General features: G+C 45.9%; 1 protein-coding gene across 2 annotated transcripts in view; it reads right to left on the bottom strand.

The window, feature by feature from the left end:
- Positions 1 to 15,612, bottom strand: part of UGCG (UDP-glucose ceramide glucosyltransferase) — a 60,842-nt gene extending 45,230 nt beyond the window's left edge. The window contains exon 1 of one of the 2 annotated variants that reach the window (XM_053301048.1): positions 15,593 to 15,612. In XM_053301048.1, the coding sequence (XP_053157023.1) occupies positions 15,593 to 15,597 (5 nt within the window). In that variant the 5' untranslated portion in view covers positions 15,598 to 15,612. Of the gene's footprint in view, positions 1 to 5,411; positions 5,983 to 15,592 lie in introns of those variants that run through there. The other variant, XM_053301047.1, reaches the window with a different exon arrangement.
- Between the last annotated feature and the right edge of the window lie 2,223 nt (positions 15,613 to 17,835).

Here is a 17,835-nt window from a genome sequence, read left to right as displayed (position 1 = left end):
CAGAATTTCCAGTCCATACCATTGCCAGGCTGCACACACCATCCCCAGCCATCACTAGGGTAGTATGTGACTTCGCTGTCCATAAAGGAGCCCTCACACAGTAATGCACAGAGGCAACTGCTATCTCCTAGTACCAAGGGGGTGGTGCAAATTATTTAGATTCAGCCATGCTACAGCACAGGCCTAACAGCCACATGGGCTTCCTGACCAATTACAAATGCCGATTACTTCATTTAAATTATTCTGCCGATCCACTTAGGTAATTGGAATAAAATGATACAGATACTCCGCTCTGTATCACATCACCATTGGAGATATGATTGGCTGGCACACAGGAAAGTATATTCCCTATCATGATCCCAAGCCTATAGAACTTGCTGCCCCCAAATATAAAGTTGGTCTCTTTCCCCCACGACCTTTAGCCACCAGACCAAGAGTTAAACTAGAAGCTATTTTAAATGCATCTAATGATCCTGCAGTTTTCTTTTTCTTTATAAACAGTGCAGATGGAGACATGCAAAACAAATTGGAACCGTGGACCAGGGATAGGGGTACTTTAGATTCTTTCCCCACCACAGCCCAGATCCAGATTGTGAACCCCCACAAATGCTATTTCCATTGGGGGAAAATTCCACTGGCACCAACCAGCCAAAAGAAATTGCATGCACACAAGCTGTGTTTTGAATTGAGGTCACAGAGGGCAAAGTGTTAAAGTCCCCCCTTACCCCACCTACCATTGTTCCAGTCTGGTTTGCATGCCCGGGTACATGCATTTTACAAAAAAAAAAAAAAAAAAAGGAGTACAGCATCCAGAGCTGCACTTAAAGTAACTTCTTGTTTGATGCCAAGACATTTTATTATTTATCTATCTAGTATATTTGTACAACATACTGCACAAAACCCATGTCTCTGGGTGGTTTACAACAAACTGGCTTGGTTGGCAGGATCTTAAATCCTGAATAACTTGCTGTTTGCTAGTAGTTATATGCCATATTTTTGCCCACTTAAGTATACTCTAGTTTACTTAGTATGAGTGTTTTATTAAGTGAGTGGAAAGGACACAGAGTTGATAAAAATAGATGGTTTTATTAAAAAGTCAAAAAAATCAGATTTTATTTTATTCATCATAAAAAAGAATCTAGCTCAAAGACATCATGAATATTAAACATGACTTCTTATTATATGAACCTGTTAACAACAATATATGCAGATGAGAGATAACAGACCTGGCCAATCTTATTCTGCAGGTGGTATACAAACAGCACATACAGGCACACTGTCAAGCCCTTACACATACGCCTCTAAAAGTGCAAAGACAAAGAAGGTCAAGAGGATTTGGGGGGATGGTATAGACGCGAGGGAGAGGAGGATAAGGGAGGGGAAAAGAAAGTGAAACCAAAAGTGAACAGAACATATTCATACAGCCCTGAGGAACCTTTCCCCAATGTATCCTCCATTGTTATAGGGAAACCCCTATAACGGCAGCAGGCCGTAAGAGAGAATGCACTTGGGAATATTTAGTGAAGTTCCTGTACTTGTGCGTAAGACAGGCATGTGTGCAAAATGCAAACAATGCAACAAAGAAATGCAAGGCCTGGTTGCCCAAATGAAACAGCATTGTGAGAAGTGTGTACCTACTTTCTAAAAATGAAATCTACATCTCTGAATATGTATTAAAGTTATATTAGACAACAATGTGCTTTTACTAGAAAATTATGATTAAACAGAATCTTCCTGACTAGTGATTTACATCATTAAAATTGAGTCCTGTGAAGTGATTTAAATCAAGTCAAACCTGAAAGCATATAAATATATAGATTACGACAACCCTAATAGGCCTACTGTACAATAAATATGCAGAAAGCATCCAAAGTCATTAGTTGCCAACTTCTCTGTAAAGCACAAACCCATTTTGCTCAAGTGGCCCATATGGCTTATACATTGGATATGAGTGTTTCCCCAGACTAGGACCGGGGAAACCCCAGTTCAAATCCCCATTCAGCCATGATACTAGTTGGGTGACTCTGGGCCAGTCACTTCTCTCTCAGCCTAACCTACTTCACAGGGTTGTTGTGAAAGAGAAACTCAAGTATGTAGTACACTGCTCTGGGCTCCTTGGAGGAAAAGCGGGATATAAATATAAAAACTCTCTCTCTCTCTCTCTCTCCATGAGAGAGAGAGAGAGATCTACTTTCTCATTCCAGGCTGCTATGCTATGAATTATCCAGACGCTATTCAAGTTACATATTAGATACAATCTTTATGATGGCTGAAGCTGGCTATAAGCATCACTGCAACAAGTTGTTTCCTGAAACATTGTACACAAGTTGCTTCTTTGTGGACTTAAAAAAAAAAAGGAGTAGGAGTAGCTTTGTTTGATTTTAAGCCATATGACAAACTCTGCAATGAAACTGCTGTCTGACAGGACCACAGTGCTAACATTTCTTGAAAGCCAATTATTAGAGACAAAAGGTGGACACAGATACTCAGGCATACAACAGCATATATATATACTCATGTATATGCTTATTTTCCTATCTTGCACAATCAGTCCACCTATCATGCTAGTAGTTACGTGCCTCGTATAACAACCATGTATGGCTTAAGTTGCTATATAGACAAAAGTCTGTGCTATAGACATAGACTCTGAGCTAGTCACTTCTCTCTTAGCCTAACCTACTTCACAGGGTTGTTGTGAAGAGAAAACTTAAGTATGTAGTACACCACTCTGGGCTCCTTGGAGGAAGAGCGGGATATAAAATGTTTTTTAAAAAAGAGCACTCAATGAAACCTCAAACATGCAGCTCTGAGAGGAGCAAGCAGCATGCTCACTTGTGTGGTGGATGATTTGACAACTCATGCCTATTTCTGTAGTGGAAATAAGGCCTTATTCACGTATTGCATGCTACTGGGTCCCAAAGATATCTGAAGGGGTTTTTCTTTTCAAAGTGTAATAACTTAGTCTGCTATGTTTAACATAAATACTAACAGGAGAAGGAATTATTTCCTTTTGTCTGTATGTTAACATAAATTGTTTAGTCTAAAAGTCTTAAATGGCACTCTACAGTCATTTTACAACTATAGTCTTACTGTCTTTCAGAGCATTTTTCCAATATGCAAAATTGCTTGACAGTTTTTATTCTACAAGTAGGAAGTATTCTGCTATGACAGAATAGTTAAGACAACAGGATGCAGAGGAGTGTGGTGTACTACACCTATGCTTGGGAGGATTCATGACAATGAATCGTGGTAGGAAAGCTGTATTTCATAATCACTTATCAACTGATATGATAAGTTATAAGACTATTGCCTCTCTCTTGTAAACGTGTACATATAGAAATGTTTCTAAATAAGATACCAAAATGACACTTTTTTAAAAAAAGAGAAGTCTACCGACATTGAGTTAGTTTCATCACACTCTGCATTGTGTTCTTTGTAACTCAGGAAGTTATCAGCGATCAGCATAAGTGAGAAGCCAGATTTCTTAAGAGGAAAAACACTGTACCAAAGAGTGGTCGCGCTCTCAATTCTTTTTCCTACATACCTTCACCTTCTCAGAGTTTCCCCCCACCTCATGATGAATCATTACTGTTTCAACCCACCAGAATCAGAAGCGTTTCTGTTGCTGTGCTATAGCATGAGGGGCCCTGGGCATCCACTCTCCCCACTTCAGGTAGGTCTGCATACGCACTGTGCAGCAAACAACAGTCACTGTACCAGAGGACAAAGAGCACACACACCTTACCTAGAAAATCTTCTCTCTTCCCAAGAGCTTAATATCATTATTTCAACAAACATTTACTTTCCCATCCATTATAACAAAACCCAGACGTATGTAATGTTTTATCCTACTTTAAAATCATATGCATCATGTCAAATGTTGTTGGCACAAACTGAAGCAGGAACATCAGGATAACATATTCCTGTGTTCCAGAAGACACAGATACCTGCGTCTCCTTAAAAGCACCCACAATGAATCCACTGAAGATTTAAAAACAACTGTAGTAATCATGTCACTATGCCTTGTACACTTCACTCTGTATTACGCAGTTTTATATTTTTGTCTGAGGAACATATACCCACTGCAATATTAATCTAAATACTAATCTAAGGAAAAACAAGTAATCAGCCAGCTAAAGTCCTTACTTCAAAGATGAGAGGTATGTGTGCACCATCCCAAGCTCCTTGGAGGAAGGACCGGATAAAAAAAGTAAATAAAATAGCACAACAGTGTATGCATCAATATATTATTGGTGGGGGGCAGACTTAAGGTTGAGTTCTGATGGTATATAATACAGAGTACATGGGCTCCCATATGTATGAAAGGTGAGTACGTAAAGATCATACACAGTTTAGCATACACAGTTTAGCATCGGTTCAAGATTCACATAAGAATAAGCCTTGCTGCAATGTTATGCTCAGGTTTGTGATCCCTAACCACACACACACCCTGTCCCTTGCTAACTTGGCAAAGAGGCACCTTTTAATGTGGTGATTCTCTTTATTTAGCAGGGAGAGAATAACTGGCCCTATCCACCCACAGCACAGTACCTCCAGTTACTGTTGCTGGGGTCTATCTGATGATTCTTTTTAGATTGTGAGCCCTTTGGGGACAGGGATTCATTTTATTTATTTATTATTTCTCTGTGTAAACTGCTCTGAGCCATTTTTGGAAGGGCGGTATAGAAATCAAATCAAATCAAATCAAATCAATCAATCAATAAAAATAATAATATTCCAGTGAAGGAAAGATGCAGTGTACTGGACTATCCAGACATCTGGATGAAAGCTGTAAGGGACAGGTCCAAAAATGTGCATTACAACATCAGAATGAGATGACAAACAAGTTGGGAGGGGAGCAAGGATCATTACCATCATCATCAATGCTATAGCACTGAGCAAAGTGCTTCACAACTCGTTCCTTCTGTCTGTTCGCAAAGGGTGTGTTTACCATGGTTGGACACCTTGCTCGCAGCCACACTAAGCATGAGGGCAGGTTAATCGGTGCAGTACAGAGGCTGTAGCGGGGCTGGAGGACAGAAAGCTGGCTGGTATGTATATATATATGCGTGCTTGTTGGTTAGGGTGGCACGGGGGAGGAAGGAAGGGCAGTGTACAAACACAAGCCTGGTGAGGCAATGGGGGGGGGCATGCCTGCGTCAGCCTCTGGGTGCAATGGGCCAGCATTCGTACCTTATCTGGGCTGTGGGTGGGGCAAGGCAAGGCAAGGCAGGTGCCTCACCTAAAAGCTCCCACAGAGGGCCAGAGGGCAATAGGGCCAAAAAGCAGGGAAGCTGATGAAGAGGGGGAGGAGACTCGCCCCCATTTCCTTCTCACCTGTGTGTGTGTGTGTGTGTGTTGTGTGAGGGCGGGGGTCAGGGTGGGGTAGCAGGCTGAGCGGCCTCACTTACGTGTAGATGATGGACATGAAGTGCATGAGCCACAGCATCACGAAGAGGCTGAGCCCGAAGATGGCGAGTCCCTCCAGGGCCAGATCCAGCACCGCCATCCCCGCCGGGTCACAGGGAAGGGAGAAGCGCAAGGGGTCGTCAGCGGGCGGAGGAGAGAGAAGAAGGAAGAGGCTTCCTCCAACCAGCAGCCGCGGCGGCGAAGATACAGCGAGCGAGGCCCCACCCACTCGCCGGCTGCCCTCACGTAGCCCCTCGCACAGGCGCCCGCCTTCTTTCCTTCCTTCCTTCCCCCCCCCTCCTTTTTCCTCGCCGCCGGCCCAGGCCGCTCCTCGCTTGGCGGCGGCTGCGGGGGCTCTCCTTCTCTTCAGCTCCTGCCCTCTCGCTGGTGCTTCCTCTGGATTCCGAAGCTCGCGGTTGCTGCAGCCACTCGCTCAGTCCCGCGCGCACTCCTCCACTCACTGATGAACCAAACGGCCTGGCCTCGCGCTGACAAGCTCCCTGGGCCCCGCCCCGCGGCTGTCACCCTCTGAGGCCACACCTCCCTCCTCCCTCCCCGTTTCCCTTCGCTGCTGCCTCTGACGACGACATCCTCCGCCAGGAAGCCCCGCCCCTTGGTTGTCTGAGGCGACTCTGAGGGGGTCGAGGTGTGGGAGTGTTGGGGGGCGGCGAAAGAAGTGAAAAGATGTGCGGGGGAGGAGAAGCGGGGCGGTGGGTTCAAGCCAGGGATTGAGTCACCGCGAGCGGGAAGGAAGGACGGACGGAGCGAGAGAGCGATTATGTCATTAATTATCGAAAGAAAAGAGGGGAGGCGGCGGCGATCCTCTTTCACCTCGCGGGACAGAGCGGCTGGGGTGGCAGCGCGCGCCGATGGATGGCGGGACCACAGCAGCGAGCGAGCCGGAGCCGTGGAGGTGGGCGCGGGATAAGATTTCCCGCCTTTCGGGATGTGTTAGCCAAGCTCGCTCCACACGCAGCTCCACAGAGTTTTCTCTGATGTGGCCATTGTCGGAGAAACTCCCTCCGTGCTTTCCTAAGACCTTTCCTATTAGTCTCTTGGGGGCTGCCTGTTTCTCTACAACGAGTACTCCATCATAAGACCAGTAACAGAAGTCCCCCATCTGTGGTTACAACAGCACAAGGCAAAACACCCCCGCTCCAAAGCTTTCAGTCACAGATCTATCGCACACGGTGCCCAAGAAAGCAGAAACCTCATCGCTACATAGTGGCTATTGCAACGCGAACCAAGCACCCCGCCCGACCTTTTGTGCAGAATAGGACACAGCTCTCTAACGTTACATTACTACTCTTCCGTGATAAATATGGATGGGTTATTTCTTTTTTTCGGAACTCCGTCATGTGTACTTGTTCATTCCTTCGGGCCACTTTCACCATGTCTCGATTTTATCTTTCATCGGGGATATAGAGAACTAGATGGGACAGTTGTACATATTGCCTATTTACACTGGAAGCGGGGCGGTGGGTTCAAGCCAGGGATTGAGTCACCGCGAGCGGGAAGGAAGGACGGACGGATTACACTGGACGGATTACACCGTACCAGTGTAAATAGGCAATATGTCTGTAGGCAGGCATATAGGGATTTAGTGCATTTACAGTGGTGCAGTGCAAGTTGTGCTCACACAAATAAGCAGAATCTCAGAAGATACTTCTGTTAAGTAAATGTCAAATGTGGATGAAGAAGTGGGGAGAGAGGAAGGGGGCAGCATCTTACCCATTTTCACAGGGTCAGTTTCCTTCTACTCATAGAGGCACAATACTAAACAACAGAGGCATTGCTAGGTACTTAAAATATTTGGGGCTTCGCCGCCTGGGCACACAGCCTTCCTTTTGATAATTAAACTTAATAATATTTCCCCAAGAAGAATTACATATGCTTTTTAAAGCCTCTAATATTGTAATACAGCACCTATGAAGGTGGAACCAACAGAGAGCTAGGTGAAGCTAGGTGTTCTCTCCTATGCTCTGTGCTAGAGTTGCCAAATCCCTGGAATAGCTGGGAATTTCACCTGGATTCCCAGCTTTCTTTCCACTTCTTCATTTTAAGCTAAGTTTTAGCCCTTCCAGAAGTGGAGTTAGGAGCAAAACTCCTTTCCAGTTAGGAAAGCAGTCACTATTTTCTGACGAGCTAGGCTGAAAGGTTTTGTTGTTTTGTTTTGGTTTTTTTAAGCAGGAGTTGCCTGGAGGCAGGCTGCTTTTAATTTACATCGAAAGGATAAAGCAAGTACTAATTACCGGCATTGTATTTATTATTTATTTATCTATTGCCTTATCCAAACAGCTCTGGACTGTGCACAACAACAAAAACAAAACCCACAAATCAATCCCCTTAAAAACTATCATTATGAAACAATATAAAGACCATAAAATCTGTTTTAAAACAATCATTACAGAACAATTTAAAAACAGCATAAAAACATTAACAATTTAAAAAGTTAAAACAATTTAAAAACGCTGAAGGCTAGGCCAAACAGATAGGTTTTAAGGGTTTTCCTGAAAGCCAACAATGAACTCAAACTACAGATTTCTGCTGGGAGTGCATTCCATAGGGCAGGAGAAGCCATAGAAAAGGCCCAGTTCTGAGTTGCCACCAGACATACTGGTGGTAACTGGGGACGGACCTCTCCAGATTACCTTAACCTGCGATGGGGAACATACAGAAGAAGGTGCTCTCTAAGACAGGCTGGACCCAAGCCGTTCAGGGTTTTAACGGTAATAACCATCACTTTGTATTTTGCATGGAAACATATAGGCAGCCAGTGTAACTGTTTTAAAACAGGCATAATATGGTCTCTCCGGGTTGCCCCTGAGACCAATCTGGCTCCCACACTTTGAACTAACTGAAGTTTCTGAACTACGTACAAAAGGAGCACCATGTAGAGTGCATTGCAGTAGTCAAGCCTGGAGGTTAACAGCTCATGCACCACTATTTTGAGGTCATCCTCTTCAAGGAATAGACACAGCTCTCGAATCAGCCAAAGCTCACAGAAAGCACTCCTGGCCATAGCCTCCACCTGAGATATTAGGGTGAGGCCTGGGTCCAGGAGTACCCCCAAGCTGCGTACAGCACCTGTTCCTTCCTGGAGAGTGTAACCCCATCCAGCACAGGAATTGAGCCCTACAATGAGCACCTCCATCTTGCTTGGATTCAGTTTCAATTTGCTACCCCTCATCCAGCCCATTACTGCCTGTAGGCAGGCATTTAGGGAATGTATTCCATTTCCTCATGATGAAGAGATGTAGATTTGGGTGTCATCAACATACTGATAACACCCTGAACCAAATCTGTTGATCTCACCCAGCGGTTTCACATAGGTATTAAAAAGCATTGGTGATAGAATGGAGCCCTGAGGGACTCCATATAATAGCTCCTGTTTTAAAGAGGAACTGTCACCAAGCTCCACCATCTGGAATCTGCCTGAGAGATAGGAGAGGAACCACTGCAAAGCAGTGCCTCCTATCCCCAATTACCCCAGGTGATCCAGAAGGATACCATGGTCGAGGGTACCAAACGCCGCCAAGAGAGCCAAAAAAGACCCGAGTCACACTCCCTCTGTCAATTCCCCTTAAAGGTCATCCATCAGGCTGACCAAGGCGGACTCAACCCCATAGCCCCTCTAAAGCCAGTTTGAAATGAGACTAGATAATCAGTTCCCTCCAAAACTGCCTGAAGCTGGTCAGCCACCACCCTCAATCACCTTGCCCAACCAAGGGAGATTGGAGACTGCCTATAACTATCCATCACTAAAGGATCTATGGTAGGCTTCTTAAGCAGCGGCCTAACAATTGCCTCCTTCAAACAAGAAGGCAACCTACCCACCCTCAGTGATGTATTTATGATATTTAGGCCACCTCCAACAATCTCCGTGCTAGATAAAAGCAGCCAAGTCAGGCAAGGGTCCAGAGAACAAGTGGTAGGCCACACTGCCCCAAGCAGCTTGTCCACATCCTCAGGAATCAGATTGAAACTGATCCAATCTAATATTGCAAGAGGGATTGCTGGACACCCCCTTCATAGACTTTGCAGAAATAGTGGAGTCCAAGTTGGCCCAAATACAGGGACAAATTGTAATTTGTTACGCTTTCCCCACAGCTTTCTAACTTCCTGTATTGCAATCCGATATACATGCCTACTCCATTAGTTTTAATGAAAATTTATCCCAGGAAAGTGGGTATAAGATTGCAAACTTAATTGAAAAGCTCAGTACATTTTATTCTATTGCTGCTATTAATATGTCAAGCAGTGCAGTGCTCATGTATTTTCCATATGTATTTTTTGTTGTAAGTCACCATGTATTCTCCCTAGGCATGTGCCCGAAACGTTTCGGAGGCCATTGTAAAAGCCTCTGAAACGTTTCGGCACTGGGGCGGTTTTCGGTGTTTCAGCACCGGCGGGGGTAGTACTTTAAGGGTGGGGGAGGGTGTACTCACCCCCCCCTGCGTTTTCCCCGCCGGCGCTCTGTAAATTTCAAGCCCCTCGGGGCGGCAGCGTTCCTCCCTGCGCTCTCGCCACTTCCGGCCACTTCCGGCCGACGGGGGGAACGGGGTGGCAGGGAGGAACGCTGTCGCCCCGAGGGGCTTGAAATTTACAGAGCACTGGTGGGAGAACGCGGCGGGGGGGTGAGTACACCCTACCCCGCCCTTAAAGTACTACCCCCGCCGGTGCCCAAGACAATTCGTGCACATCCCTAATTCTCCCTCCCCTCTGCACAGGGAAAAGGACAGGGAGTTTGCTAATAGGCTGTATTTCCTTCAGTATATTCAACAGCCCAGAGACATGAGTTTGGGGTGTAGAAATTGGATAAATAAATTATATCAATATAAAATTATAAATTATATAAATATAAAAATAAAATAAACAGTATTAAGTACACTTCTCAAGAGTACTTAGGTGTTCATAATCCATGTTTTTGAGTTCTGTTGTTGGGGGTTATTTTTATGTAACAGTTTTCAAGTTTTGCTATGGGTGAATGACATTAAAGTATTCTAAATCAAAATGAGTTGTTTTGGTGTTACATTTTATGTGTTACATTTCAGGATGTAAATGGTGACAAGGCTTAAGCATACTGAAAGCCTTGATTCCTAGTATCAGTTTTGTCTAAGGCATACCTGTCATTAATCCCATGTGTGGCAGCTCTCACAATATTTTGCAAGCAGCTGCCTGGATATCGATGCAGACGGGGGAGAAAACAGCGAAGGCAGGCGGCGGCTGGCGGGAGGTGGCCAGCCAGTGGGCGGAGGCAGCCGGCAGGACGGCAGGCGGCCAGGAAAATAAGCAGCGGCAGGTGGGTGGGAGAGGAAGAGAAAAAATGGTTGTGGTAAACTAGAGGTGCAGATGCTCTGCGCCCGGCCCAGCTAGTTAGATTTAATTGGGTAACTTCCCCAATAAATAGCATATTTGGGTACTGGAAAATATGGCAGTCTGCAGTTGGTGAAAAATCCATGACATTACTGCACACAGCCATGGTAATCACACAAGATTAAAAACTGAACAGATATAATAGAAAGTGTAGGAATATAGTGTTTAATGCTGCATGAAATGGTCAGGTAGAAAGATCCTTACCAACTGTTGTGGTAGATGTCCAGAGCAGACACAAGTAAACTGAACAGTGCCTCAGTTAATTTGCATAACATGCAAAGTATTCACAAAATAATTTCATAGTATGCAAATTATTTGCCAGATAATTTACATAATATGTAAATTACATAATATGTAAATTAGGATAGCAAAGCATCAGATGTTGTTGCTTGTGTTATTTGGCACCCAAATAGCTCTGAAATATGTATTTATTTTAATATGTTTTTAAAAAGAAATATGTGTTTATTAAGGCAAATTTAAAGTGTTGTGAAATGCCTGGAGAGCGGGCAAGAAAAGAGCATGCTCAGTCTCTCCATTGCCCTTACCCTGACAGAGCAATGAAAATTATGGTCCAGTCCATTAGAAAACATTACCCATCAGAAAAATGTATCCCAATATTTAAATCTGACAGGTTTATGAAAAGTTAGAGTCCAGTGCATCAGAAAACAGTACCCATCAGAAAAGTTTACCTTGGTATGGGAATCTGACAGAGTAATGAAAATGTATGGTATAGTACATCCTAAAACAACACCAAACAGAAAAGTTTACCTCAGTACAGAAATCTGGCAGGTTAATAAAAAAATTCAGTCTTGTCTATCATAAAACATTACCCATCTAAAAAGCTTGAATGAGCATGGGGAGAAACTGAAATCTGACAAGTGTAATGAAAAATTATGACCCAGTCCATCCAAAAACACTACTGAAAAATACTAAAATCTTAAAGAGTAATGAGAAATTATAGTCCTGTACATTGGAAAATGTTACCCATACAAAAAGCTTACCCCAGTATCGAAATGTGCATGGATGCTGAAATATGTCAGTCAAGAATACATTAGAATACATTACCCATCTGAAATCTGAAAAGCTTACTGTGGTATTGGAAGAGTCACATTTCTACTTGTTTTCGAAAAATTGTGATGGCGACTGAGAAGTGGATGGCAACTGGGAGAGCATTCCAAAGCCTGAGGGTAATGACCAAGAAGACCTTGTCCCACATGCTTGACAGCCAAGCCTCCCTCACAGTTGGCATGCAGAGTAGAGCCCCTCCGATGATCTTGTCAAGCAGGCAGAAACCCTTGAGAGCAAGTGGTCCTTCAGAGATCCAGGGCCCAAACCATCAAGGGTCAAAACCAGCACCTTGAACTGGACCCAGAAACAAAATTGGTAGCCAGGGCAGCTCTTTCAGAATGGACGTAATATGGTCCCAATGGGCAGCTCTGGATAAAATCCTAGCTGCCGCATTTTGCACTAGCTGCAGTTTCTGAATATTCTTCAAGGGCAGTCCCACATAGAGTGTTTTACAGTAATCTAGCAGCGACGTGACTAAGGCATGGGTAACTGTGGCCAGACCGGTCTTCTCGAGAAAGGGATGCAGCTGGCACACTAGCCAAAGCTGTGCAAAGGCACTTTTGGCCATCACCTCCACCTGAGCATCCAAACGTAGAGTTGGGTACAGCAGTACTCCCAAGCTGTGCACTTGCTCTTTCAAGGGGAATGCAACTCCATCCGGAACCAGACAAATCCCTTCATCCTGATTGGCTCTCCTACTGACTAACAGCACCTCCATCCTGTCTGGATTAAATTTCAGTTTACTAGGCCACATCCAGCCCATCTCTGCCTCCAGCCCCCAATTCAGAACATCACTGCCTCCTTAGCATCACATGTTAAGGAGAGAGAGAGAGAGAGAGTCGTCTGCATATTGCTGACAACTCAGTCCAAGTCCCTGGATGAAACGTCTCCCAGCAGTTTCATACAGATGTTAAACAGCATGGGAGACAAAACTGAACCCTCCCGGACCCCACAGATCAATGCTAAGGAGTCAAGTAGTAGTCTCCCAGCACCACCTTCTGGATCCTCCCCATAAGAAAGGACTGAAGCCACTCCAAAGCAGTGCCTCCATTCCTCACACTTGAGTCAATTATACTGAACAAGTGAATTTTGGCCCATTGAATAACGGGCGCTAGTAACGGCACTCCTGGCCCCCCGCCGCCATTCCCCCTCCCTCCGCCGTCCGGCTGCCCTCCCAGCTCCTTTGTGTCCCCCGCCCTACCTTTAAGGGCCAAATCGGCCCAGGGACTTGCCCCCGCCAGGCTGGGGAGACGGAGGCCGGGACCGGGGGCGGAGCGGAGGCCATGTAACTTTTTTTAAAATTGCTTCCGCAGCCGACCGCCCACGCACCCTCCCAGCTGCCGAGTCCCCCTTACCCTGGCCGGCTGCTGTCGGCCGAAGGAAGTCCTTAATTTAAGAGGCAGAGAGGAGCTCGCAAGCAGAGCTCCTCTCCGTGCAAAGCCTCTTGCCGAACTGCCGCTTTGGGCGCAAGGGCAAGCGCCCAAAGCGGCAGTTCGGCAAGAGGCTTTGCACGGAGAGGAGCTCTGCTTGCGAGCTCCTCTCTGCCTCTTAAATTAAGGGCTGTCTTCGGCCGACAGCAGTCGGCCAGGGTAAGGGGGACTCGGCAGCTGGGAGGGTGCGTGGGCGGTCGGCGGCGTCGGCCGCGGGAGCGATTTTTTTAAAAGTTGCATGGCCTCCGCTCCGCCCCCGACCTCTGTCTCTTTCAGCCGAGGCGGCGGCTCTGCCGCTGCCTCGGTCAGTTTCCCCCGCCACCGCTTCTCCGGCTTCTTCGGGGCGGCCACTTCTGGCCGCCCAAGATGGCCGCCGGGTCCTGCCTTTCGTGCCTCCCTTGCCCTGTTTTGGCCATGCGCTTCGCGCATGCCCAGAACAGGCCAGGCACGAACGCACGCTTGGTGTCCGTCCACGGACGGACACCAAGCGTTTTATTAGAGAGGATGCCTCAGAACATGATTGTGCCAAACATGGACATATACACATATAGCCCCACAACTCCTGCTTATTACATATTATCAAACTGTTAATTATCATGCCTATGAGTTTGGTTTTGAAGACATCAAAATCAATGAAAAACAACCTAAAATAATGTCACATTTATCTCAGGTCTTTGTAATGATAAAGTTGCCCCAGAGTTCTGATGTATTTGAAATGGAAATCGATTTATATAATGCCTGTGACAGCAATGGGTTCTGTATAGCTTGTGCAGCAAAGATATTTTGTAATGATACGTTTGATGAATATCTGAAATTTAATGGGAGTTTTGCCATTAAAATGCAAAATATACATATACCCATGAGTAGTCCCATTGTCCTCAGTATCTCTTGGATGACTTGAAACTAGGCATATCATTTCCACCTCCAATATCCACCTACTAGCTGGAAGTGAAATATTTTGGGCCTACTTGGAATTAAATTCCTGCAGTATAGTGGATTACAGTTTTGCCCTGCCATGTGCAGGGTACCCAACAACGGTGTACATAATCTGATTCCATAGCTTCTATATCAAGGATAATTTCCTTTGCTGAGCTAGAGAGAAGGGGATACAGATTATGCTGTCTCTTGACAATGTCAATGGAATCATGGGACACAGGCATGTTTTCAACAATGCCAAGTGACTGGCAAAAAGCCGAGCACATTAGTTTTCATCTTCCATTCTTAATTACAGTTGTAGCCTCATACCTTACCACTCCCTCAGATAACCTCAAGGCTGTGCATAGGCGGAACTGGGGGGGGGGCAGGCAGGGCACGTGCCCTAGGCGCCACTGAGGTGGGGGTGCCACGCCAGTTCCTGCCAACCCCACCCCACTGCCCACCTGCCCAGCCCCAGGGCCCCTCAGCCACTTGCCTCCAGCTCCGGCTGATCGGCAAGGCCTAGGATCGGCAAGGCCTGCAAACTACAGAGCTTTCTCTCCCTGCCTCTCAGCTGATGGGACTTCCAGAGAGACCTCCGAGTAGGCCTTGAAGCCTGTACACTGCTTTACACTGTGGCCCACCAGATGTCTCTGGAAAGCCCACAGACAAGAACTGAGGGCATGCCCTCTCTCCTACTGCTACTCCCCTGCAATTGGTATTTAGAGGCATATTGCTTCTGAGGCTGGAGGTGACCTATAGCCCTCAGACTAGTAGCCATTGATAGACCTGTCCTCCATGAATTTATCTAAAACTCTCTTAAAGCAATCCAGGCTGTTGGTTGTCACCACATCTTGTGGCAGAGATTTCCATAGGTTGATTATACATTGTGTGAAAAGGTTAGGGATGTGTGAATCGATTCAGGTACAAATCTAGCTGATTCAGGTGATTTGGGTCTAAATCGAATAGTGCCAGATTCGATTAGAATTGATTCAAGATTTGGATTCCTCCTATTAATTTCCCCAGATTCCAAGCTTTCATTTTTTGTAAAAAAGCTAAGCTCTAGGCCTTGTAGAAGTGGAGTTATGGAGCAAAATCTGTGGTCACTATTTTTCAAGTGTTTGGATTCTTTGGTGTATAATAACTTTTCCTCAGTGAATCCCTATGAGGATTCATTACACATCTTCATTTTTTCTATTCATTTTGACTGTCTTTGGACAGTGCTACGTTGGGAACCCATGTAGGGAAGCCACCATGCATGAGAAATGGATATATGAATATTTTGCATGTCACATATACATAGCAAGATCAGGAAGAGCTGCATCCAGATTTCAAAAGACTTCCAGGATGTACCACGTTTCAACCACATCAACTGTGACGCAATTAAAAGTTACCTCATTTAGAACAAAAAAACAAAGTGTGAAGGAATAACTTCTTCCCATTATGTGTTATGGTTTCTTTAGTTTGTTTTGTGTCTACTCCAGGCTCTGCACTGCAGGGGTTAAAGGTAGCAACCTCTAAGGTAAAAGAGGTAAGGCCAAGTCTGAGGTAAAAGTTGTTGACTGTAGACTTATGGAGGGAAAGTTACAATATGTTGTGATTGGTTGTCTCCAGGCAGAAACAGAAGGTACTGGCTGCCTGAGGGGGAAAACTCCTTGACTGGTTGATTTATCCCTTTGGAACTGGATAAAAAGGAGGGTTGAACAACTAGGAGTGCGGGGGCGGGGGGAGATCGGAGGGAGACAAGAGCTCTGTGAGTGCTGCTGAGCCTTGTGTGAGCTGGAAGACTGGAACACCAGCAGGGTGGAGTCCAGCTGAAACTGCTAGCAAAGATAGCAGTGAGGGAGCTGGTCCTACTTGAACCTGCTAGGGCTTGGAAGAGAAGGCTAGGAAGCTTGTTTGTTTTGTATTTTTACTCTTCCCAACTGAACTTTTCAATTATTGTTCCTGTACTGGTTGGTTGGTTGTTTTAATTTGCAACCTTTTATTTTAGTAAACCTGTTCTTGTTTTTATACTATTTTTATACTGGTGTCTCTGGCTGTTATTTTAGCCCAACCTCATGCCTACCTGCTCATTTTATTTACCACACTACTGAGTTGTGATATTATTCTTGAAAGACAGAAAGTTCAGTGACTAGGAGTGGAACCAGTCATGCAAGTTAAAGATCTTATTTTGGTGACAGCAGATGGTTAGACTGAGGGCCAACTGCAGCCAAACCCTCAAAGCAAAAAAATAACTCCTCTGTGGTGCCAGTTTCATGACATAATATGTCAAACTAGATATCTAAATCTGCTACCAGTAACACTGACTCAGAACTAAAACAGCTCTTTATGTCGTCCTCAGCTTGATTTTGTTTTGCATTACTAGCTTATTATGAGGAAGCGATTTCACCTAATATATTTTTAATGTTCTGCTTGTGTTTGAGTAACAAATGTATCTCTGTGGCTATATTTGCCTTTCAAACTTCTAGGTTTCCAGACAAGCACATGGCTGTTGAACAAACACAGTACAATGCCTGCTATTTGTGCAGATCACAGATCAAGAACCTGTTCAGCTGCACTGCTTGCTACTGAGATGAAAACATACTTCCTGTTTCTCCTATATTTATATCAACTTGTGTTGCTTTTATTCACATAGTCTTAAATGTGTTCACCCCATGTGCAGAGTGGTGCATTTTCTCTTGATCACTTTGCTGAAATGCATGTGAACCTTGTGTCTTACTGAATGGAACACGTAATGGCATATAGACACTTAAGCACTACAACTTTTAAAACAAATGGGATTCTTTTCACCAATGAAGCAACAACTATTGAAAATAGATTGTTTTCTCTCTCAGTCATTTTCTCACTCCTGATTATTTGTTAGCTATCTGACAGTAACTTTTGACCCATAGACTTTGAAGGATAGGCAAAGTGTTATTCACACAACTATATGTGACACAACCCATTTGGCCACAGTCAACTTACCCAGCTAAAGTTGTCCTTCCCACCTCTATCTAGGCTCTGTTCCTTCGGTGTCTTGCTGGGGTGGGGGTGGGGAGACAGCCAACATTCCATTAGGACTGTTGGAATGGGGTGGGGAGAGAAACCAAGCTCAGCCTGACTTCTACACAGAAGCCAGAAAATCAGTGTAGCAAATTATATCAAACTAGTCGACCCTGCACAGAGCATCTGTGTGCTCTTTGGGGCCGGCGGTTACCTCTCCCCACACACCTTCTGCCGCAGTTTCTGGCCAGCCCGTGCCAGGCCCAGGCTGCCAGGCCGAGTGCCACCCCCTTGCCTCCATGGCTGGGCCAGCTGCCACCCCCTCGCCTCCACGGCCGGGCCCGCTCCCGCTCCCTTACCTCCACGGCCGGGCTCGCCACTGCCTCCTCGCCACTGCGGCCAGGCCCACCGCCCCTGCCTTGCCTCCGCGGCTGGGCCCACCACCCCCGCCTCACCTCCGCGGCTGGGCCCACCACCCCCGCCTCACCTCCGCGGCTGGGCCCACCACCCCCGCCTCGCCTCCGTGGCTGGGCCCACCACCCCCGCCTCGCCTCCGCGGCTGGGCCCACCACCCCCGCCTTGCCTCCGTGGCTGGACCCGCCGCCCCCGCCTCGCCTCCGCGGCTGGGCCCACCACCCCCGCTTCGCCTCCA

The sequence above is a fragment of the Hemicordylus capensis genome, chromosome 2, assembly GCF_027244095.1.
Source record: "Hemicordylus capensis ecotype Gifberg chromosome 2, rHemCap1.1.pri, whole genome shotgun sequence".
Classification (NCBI taxonomy): Eukaryota; Metazoa; Chordata; class Lepidosauria; order Squamata; family Cordylidae; genus Hemicordylus; species Hemicordylus capensis.
The sequence above is the reverse complement of the archived record's forward strand: the minus strand, read 5'-3'. Positions and strand labels throughout refer to the sequence as shown.